Source organism: Thamnophis sirtalis, unplaced genomic scaffold (genome assembly GCF_051295495.1).
Source record: "Thamnophis sirtalis isolate CommonGarterSnake01/CBP01778 unplaced genomic scaffold, rThaSir2_p1.2 scaffold_7, whole genome shotgun sequence".
In the NCBI taxonomy this organism is placed as follows: Eukaryota; Metazoa; Chordata; class Lepidosauria; order Squamata; family Natricidae; genus Thamnophis; species Thamnophis sirtalis.
Window position 1 is genome coordinate 63227651 of NW_028261387.1, and position 8598 is coordinate 63236248.

The window sequence follows — 8598 nt, forward strand, 5'->3', positions numbered from 1 at the left end:
TTCAATCCCATGCCATTATATCAACAGATCAGGCAAGCAAATTCATAATGCGTTTGCATAATTGTATTTAGAACTCATTCATCCAATCTTATATTTTTTCCTATTCCAAACATGCCAATTCTTCACTGATCCATTATCATAAAAGTAGAAGGGTCATTTAGTTATAAATGGGCTAAAGGCACACAGTGTCTAACCCTAATATCAGTACAAGAATCCAAATTGAAATATTCTTTTCATACTTTGTTTTATCCTATTATTTAAATGGGATCTGCTTTCCTGTAACTTCAGAGCATTATTCTCTATCCTGTACCCTGAGGCTAGATCAATCAGGGATTGTGAGGTGAATCTTGTAGTGTGCACTTTCTGGACTCACTAATCTCTTAGGTCCCTTCTAGCTCTATGATTCAATGGTAGTAAACATTCTTGACTTTATCTGAAACATCCTGTCAGGTATTTTAAAAATGATGTAATCTTCTCAAGAAAAAATAGAGTATGGTTAGTCTTTCCTAAAACAACATCTTAAAGTAAGCCTTGATGAGATGATCACATAAAAATACCCTATGGCTCATGCATCTGTAATCTGTGATTAGATATTGCTAGATAAATTGGAGATTTTATTATGCAACATCAACACAGATGCAACATAGAAATTTTAAAAACAACCTTTAGAGGAAAAAAATGTGGATGGTGCTACCTAAAAATGCATTCCAAATATCTCTGGGGAAATCTGTAGTAATACATTATGTCAATAAAAGTTATCTTATTACCATTGTTTTTGAATTTAACAAAAATATCACTTCTTTTCAATGCTTTTTGGAGAGTCAGATGAGCAATTGATTTTTTTTAAAAACTATTTTGGAATGTTCTTTATTTTAATTGGAGTCTTTAAAAAAAAGATTTCCCTATACAATAAGTTGCTGGTTTGCAACAAAACAGAGATGCAGAGTCCCAACAATATGACATTTATTCTAACAATAGAATTTTTCTGAGCATTGTTTCAGATTCAGAATTTAAAGTTGAAACAGCCTATTTCAAATTCCAAACAATTATTTCACATTTATAATGTATTCTGCACTGCGATCATGACCATGATTAAAAGCTACTGAAAGACCACTCAAAAGATCAGAAAAGAAGAAAAACATTAAGTCAATCCATAGCATGTTTTGTCACAATTAAACATGCAGAAAATATTCAGCCAAAATTAGCTTTTTGATTTTCAAGTATTAACAGCTGCAGTCTTATAAATATCCTTATCTCAATGTATGCCAAGGATAATTCAATGCTTCTGAATAAACATGAATAGGATTATTCTATAAAATACAGTCATCACTTCTCTGGACTAGGAATTTGGTGTTGCATCAGAATGTAGACCAAATACAAGTAAGTTTATGAAGAAGATGATCAGATTTAAGAAGAAAAATATTTACCCATTTTTTATATTTTAGTGGCCCTGTAAATCCCATTGCTTCTATTATCTTTGTGAAAGTTCCTACTTTCTCTTCAGATGGCTGAGCGGAACTTCTAAAAACCTGTAGTAAAAGCAAAAAGTTATAAAACTCACATTTGGATTCATAAATTTCAAAAAGTTAAAACTATATTCAGCTCTAAATGCCAGATCTGAGTTGACACAATTTTTCCCATTATTTTCCAATGATTATTTTTGCAAAAATGAAGCAAAAATATACTTTCCACCTATATGTTGAACCCAATTAATGGAGACATCCCATCTATGGTAGATTTCGCTTGTATCCCTTTGCTGCACAATCTGAATCCCAATTAGCTATGAAATAAGTTGAAACTGACACAAATAAATGGTACCCACCATTCTTTATCCCACACTCCGTAGAGCAGACATTTTGCTTTTGATGTATGACTTAACACAGTGTTTTTCAACCTTTTTTGTGCAAAGGCACACTTTTTTCATGAAAAAAATCAGGAGGCACACCACCATTAGAAAATGTTAAAAAATTTAACTCTGTGCCTATATTGACTATATATAAGGTGTTTTTCCCACGGCACACCTTACACTATGTCACGGAACACTAGTGTGCCGCGGCACAGTGGTTGAAAAACACTGACTTAACATATTCTTGTAATTGAGATTCTTTGAGAAAAAGGAGAGGGGTACCAATACTTGGATATACTGTAGAAGCAATGTATCAAGTTGGATGAGAAAATATTTGCCAAATTTCTCTTCTCCAACAAAAGCTATGCATAGATAGTCCTCGACTTATGACCAGAATTGAGCCCAAAATTAATGTTGCTAAGCAAAACATTTGTTAAGTGAGTTTTGTCCCATTTTATGATCTTTCTTGCCACAGTTGTTAAGCGAATTACTGCAGCTATTAAGGTAACACAGTTAAGTGAATATTGCTTCCTCAATGACTTGGCTTGTCAGAGGTTTGCAAAAGGAGAGCACAAGACCCCAGGACGCTGCAACCATCATAAATATGAACCAGTTGCCAAGCACCTGAATTTTAATCACATGACCATGGGGATGCTGCAAGTATGAAAAATGGTCGTAAGTCACTTTTCAGTGTCACTGTAATATCGAATGGTCACTAAACAAATGGTTGCAAGTTAAAGGCTACCAGTATTTAAAATTTCACATGGACTAAAGATGCACTGTTTATCTTTAACATGATTCATTTCTAAGTACTTCTAAATTATTAAAGCTATCTAGATCCTATTTTGTCACTATGTAATTGAAAGAATGTATGGAAAAAAATATGTTGATTATAAACACAATTCCAATAGCAGTTCTGCTGCTACTGATGGGAAAGTAGAGAATTAACATTTACTTCCTAGGTTTTGTAGATTACTTCAATATGGAGACTTGAAATGGTATTAAACAGATTTTTAAAAAATCAAGCACTCCTGAGAAGAAAGAAACCTCCCCAAGTGGATACCACAAAACCTTAAGGTTAATAGAAAAATAAAGCTGATTTGAGTGCCTTAAGAAAGGCTGGCTGGAAGGCTGCTGTACAATCCTCCAAAGTTAGAGACTTTCAAAGCACGGACAGTAGGTGCTTTGGCCACAACCAAAAACATCTGTTTAACTGTTTATTAAATTTATAAGCCGCCCAATCCCGGAGGACTCCGGGCGGCTTACAGAAACAGAAATTAAGAGAAATTAAAAACAGATAAAACACGACAAATTTAAAAAGACACAACATGCACCCAATCTAAGCGGGGCTGGACCTCAATCCAGAGGTCAACAGCCCCAGGCCTGCCAGAATAGCCAGGTCTTAATAGCTTTTCGGAAGGCCATGAGAGTGGGTAGGGTCCGGATCTTTGGGGGTAGCTCATTCCATAGGGCCGGAGCAGCAACAGAGAAGGCCCTACTCTGAGGCGTCGCCAGCTGGCATTGTCCAGCAATGCCATTGTCCGGCATTGTCTACTGTCTAATCCACTGTAGCTGTGCATGGGGAGAACTCAGAGGGCCCTGTTGAAATGTTACTAGATACCCATCTTTGATTACAATGCCTAAGAAAGTCATTGTTTTAATTAGTCATAATAAATAACATATGAAGACCTGCAGTTCTGCCTTTAGGCTCTCGCTGCTTTCATCAAAATGATCAAGAGGTTCTTTTTTGAATAATGAAACTCTACCCTTTTGTGAATTTGCGTGACATTATAACACACAAAACAAGTAGCAAGTGTGCTTTGCATCACTCACTGCCCCTCTCTGCAGGTGCCCCTCAAAATCCCTAACTCTGCTTATACTGCTGTTTTTCCTTGTTACGGTAGTCCATTGATGCCTCTGCCTCTAGAATGAGCAAGCACTGTTCAACAAGAATCAGAAATACTGCACGAAGAGCCCTTACAGTTTTCTTATAAAGATCCAACAAATAGGGAAAGCCCTTTGAAAAACATAATGCTATAAAGATAGCCTCTAAAATTAGGGACTAAAATTTGTGTTTTCCTACACAAATCCAGAAATCTCCACATCCAATAAGACCACAACCGAAGCCCAGTATATTTGAACAGCATAACTGTAACAGAAAATGATGCTTTCTCCTGACCTTTGTGTGATGAAATGTTCTGTTTGGTTGTTTTATGGTCCTGATACTTTGTATTAAATTACAGCAAACTTTGGTTAATGGAAACTGGCCATTGTTGTGTCTCTGATAAAACAACAAAAAGAAAGGACATGAGTATGCAAAAAATAACGCAGAAGAGAAACATTGTTAGTTTAAGAAATAACATAAGCCTGAAAGTTACATACTGGAGTCAACCAATAAAAGTTCAGATCAGAAAGGTCTATGAAGCCTTCAAATCTATGCAAGTGAGCCATTACTGATTTTTTCCAAACCAAAACCACATACATACATGCATACTGAAAAAGAAAGAACCCCCCCCACCCCAGTCTTGTCAAACCACTATAGGCTCACAGAAACTTTACCTTTTATCTTGTTACCCAAAATTTTGTATTCTCCACCTCCAATGGACTATAATTCTCATATTTTTTTAATTCAAGCCTCTCTAATTCCTATATTTTATCTTCTTAATTCCTACTAATACCCTAATCCAGTGGTCTCCAACCTTGGCAACTTTAAGACCTGTAGACTTCAACTCCCAGAGTTCCTCAGCCAGCAAAGCTGGCTGAGGAACTCTAGGAGTTAAAGTCCACAAGTCTTAAAGTTGCCAAGGTTGGAGACCACTGCCCTAATCTATCCTTCTCTAACCCCTGTAACACATACTTTTTTTGTTTGATGCAATACTGTCACAAATTGCAGTTCAGCTTATAACAAAGAACAATGTTCTGCATAGCACAGCAGATAAAACTAGTCTTCAGGAATGATAAAGGGAAATACAGTAAATCACATCGGGTTCAAATTATTCAGCAGATTAAAGCTACAGAAAGCACTTCTTTCAACATTCCCACAAAATTCCCACACAATACAGTACATTGATAAAGTTCTCCTACTTTCAGCTATACCTGTAAAAAAATACGTTATCCAGCAAATTTCCATGGAGAATTCTGCCCCATTATGGTTGAATTCCTACCTGGAGAGAAGCATGTAGCAACCTGCCCCATTGCTGTTGAGCTAATGTTGTTTGTATCAATCCGTTGCATAATGCAATCCGATGAGGTTCTCTAGTACAGTGTATCTAGACAAAGAAAGTAAAAGAGAATGTACCCGTATATCAATGATCACTCATTTAGAACAAAATTTAAATTCAATATAGTGTATGGCTTAATATAAAATATAAATGTACTGGCCTTCTGAAGATTCTGAATTTCCTAACTATACTTCAACCATATGAAGTTTCAACATATTCAATTACACTTTAAAATGGCAAATTATTATGCAGATTTGTATTCGAGTAACTTTTCAATGTATGGTTAATATTTTTAGTTTTGTGGGGGTTGGCTATACATTCACCTCATGAATCTCAGGAAAAAACACCATCTTTTCAATGGAATATTGTAGGATCCATTGATGCGTGACAGTAATGATATACTGTATATTCTGTGCTGATATCCAGTTATATTAAGTAGAGATATACATGTATCCTATTGTAGTACTGATATGTGCCTAAATCATCCTGAAATATCCTGTCAACAAATTATACTCTAAAAGGAACACTCATTATAAGATCATAGTAATTTTATAAAATTATAAATTATTCAATAGGTTTTCAATAGTTCAGTTCAGTTCAGTTCAGTTTATTGTATTTATATGCTGCCCTTTTCCCCCGAAGGGGACTCAGGGCGGCTCACAACTCAAACCAGGGAAGGGGGATACAGACAACAAGTTTAAAAAAAAACAAAGCATAACAATGCATAATTTAAAACACACAACAGTCATAACCATTCGAGACCGGGCAACAGCTCTTTAGCCCCAGGCCTGTCGGAACTTCTAATTTCTAAATTTAGAATTCTTCTAAATTCTATAATTTCTATTGTAGAAATGCCTACTTGGCTATTATCTGTATAGTATGATATATTATATTTTATAGTGCAATAAAACAATTAACTTGGGGAAACTATTGCATTATGAGAAAATTGAATTATGAGAGTCGTATAATTAAAATGCTATATCGCATTAATAGTGGTAATCAAAACAAACACCGCACAACATACAGCTTCCATATAAAAGCATCTTTAAGGATTCAGTATCAATTGCAACCAGCTACAGCTTGAACCAAAGTAACTCACAGTATAAAACTAAACATGGTTATAATTGCAGCGATAAGATAAACAATCATAGTACTGAATATAAAAAAATTCACTTCCATTAACTACAGTATTAGGAAAAGTATAAAGAAGTATTTGGATATAAGAGATATTAACTGAGGCAATTATAACTGGATCTAAATGATTTAGTTTAGTAAAATTGTTATTTGCCTCTAGATTATATAAGACACATTTCACTCACTAATAGATATTTAAACTACATATACTGTGATATACCTGCCTTGCAAAATATTCATATTTCTTCTAACCTTTTAATGTTTATAGTTGCTCTAAGAAAGTCCAAGGAAGAAGCAACCTAGAACTAAGGATAAATTTCCTAACAATTAGAACAATTAATTTGGGGAACAACTTGCCTCCAGAAGTTGTGAGTGCTCCAACACTGAAAGTTTTTAAGAAGAGATTGGACAACCACTTGTCTGAAATGGTATAGGGCTGTGATGACGAATCTATGACATGCGTGCAGGTGGCACACGGAGCCATCTCTGCCAGCATGCGAGCAGTCTCTCCAGCTTACCTCCACCATACCTGTGCGTGCACCTCCCACTGACTACTTGATTTTCAGGTCTCTGCTGCGCATGCGCAGGGTCGCACCTGCATGCATGGAGGATGAGGGGAGCGCCAGGGTCACACATGCATGCACAGGGGGGTGGGGTGCATTGCATTATGGGTGTGGGCACGCACATGTGTTCGTGCGTGTGCACGCTTTGGGCATGCGAGGACAAAAATATTAGCCATCACTGGTATAGGGTTTCCTGCCCTAGTAGGGAGTTGGACTAGAAGACCTCCAAGCTATCTTCCACTTCTGTTATTCTATTATATATGCTGGCACTATTGCACAACTAACAGGCAAACCAACAGAAAAGTATTGTGTAGGAAAACCCACACAAAAGTGGTTACAGGAATGCACAGACATGAAAAGAGTAATGGGAGTGCCAAACAAATGCAGAATTAACCATCTCCATTGACATTTCCAAGCAAAAATGATCAATGCTCATCAGTACGCTAGAGGTATAGAATTAAGTGTGTTAATTTTTACGACAATGTTAGGCTCAAAATTCTGCCTTTAGAAGGTGTGTAGGGATGGATTTCTTTAGCCTACCAAATGTATATGGAGATTCTCAGTCATCCAGGTCTTGGTTATCCCAAAGATGCTTTTTCAAGAGGGTTTTTTTGGTTTTCCTTGAAGACATTTTGGTTCTCATCCAAGAAGCTTCTTCAGTGGATGGTAAAGCTTCTTCAGTGGATGGTAGGAAATGGAAGGATTTATACTCCTCCTTGCTAGTCCTTTGCATCCTTGTAGCGAGTCCAGGTGGTCTTAATTTCCAGGTGGCCTTAACAACTCTCTAAAAAGAATCCAAATGACCAGCTGTCTGTAAGGCATATAAATCCTTTCATTCCCCACCATCCAGTCAGAAGTGAAGCAGCTTCTTGGATGAGAAGCGAAATGGGTTTAGCTTACCAACTGAACCTCATGCAGGTTAGGAGCTCCTCCTCTTCCTCCAGAAAGGTTATTTTATTTATTTAGTTAGTTAGCTTGTCAGTCATGTACAAGTTAACAGGAATAAAAACACAGGAAATGGGTACAAATAAATGGGACAGGCAGGGACGTTAGGCATGCTGGTGCACTTATGCACGACCCTACTGACCTCTTAGACATGATGTGAGGTCAACGGTAGACAGCTTATTTCATAGCCACAGAACTCCCAAGGACACCCCACAGTTCTGGGGAAGTCCAGTTGCCTCTTGAAAAAGCATCTTTGGGACAACCATGTCCTGGATGACTGAGAATCTCCATAGACATTTAGGACAACTACTTGGGCAGGCAGGCCCCTTCTTTGCTCCGACTTGCAGCTGAACACCACCCAGCAATAGGCTGTCAACTGCTTAGAGTCTTAAGGTCAAGGGTCCCCAAACTTGGCAACTTTCAGACTTGTGGACTCCAACTCCCAGAATTCTCCAGCCAGCATAGCACATAGCATGGCTGGCTGGAGAATTCTGGGAGTTGAAGTCCATAAGTCTTGAAGTTGCCAAGTTTGAAGACTTCTTGGTCGGCGTGGGCTTGCCATTCATACATCAAGGCTCGCTCTTCACCGAGCAACTAAGGCAAAACAGAGCACCCCAGGCAACCCCCACCCCACCCCACTCCCTGTCGGGAAGCCTCCAAACACCGCGCCATCCGTTCCTCAGGAGCAGCGCCCCGGCTAGAATAAGGAAAAAAGATCGCGCAAGAAGCAGGTCACGCACCCGACTCACCACGACTTTCACCAGCGCCGCCATCTCCCCGGCGAGACGCGCTTCCGTTTCCGCGGAACGTCCGAGCTCTTCCGTTTCTCCGCCGCTGCCGGGCAAAAGGGAGGATGAGGAGGACGAGGAGGACGAGGAGAAGAAGAAGG

At 38.1% G+C, this 8598-nt stretch overlaps 1 protein-coding gene across 2 annotated transcripts in view; it reads right to left on the reverse strand.

Moving 5' to 3' along the window:
* UQCC1 (ubiquinol-cytochrome c reductase complex assembly factor 1) overlaps nucleotides 1-8598 on the reverse strand; it is a 31828-nt gene extending 23230 nt beyond the window's left edge. Inside the window, exons 1-4 of one of the 2 annotated variants that reach the window (XM_087720264.1) lie at nucleotides 8459-8598; nucleotides 5011-5115; nucleotides 4026-4127; nucleotides 1428-1529 (exon numbers count right to left, since the gene is read on the reverse strand). In XM_087720264.1, coding sequence (XP_087576390.1) covers nucleotides 1428-1529; nucleotides 4026-4127; nucleotides 5011-5115; nucleotides 8459-8482 — 333 coding nt within the window. In that variant the 5' untranslated portion in view covers nucleotides 8483-8598. Of the gene's footprint in view, nucleotides 1-1427; nucleotides 1530-4025; nucleotides 4128-5010; nucleotides 5116-8449 lie in introns of both variants that reach the window. The other variant, XM_087720263.1, reaches the window with a different exon arrangement.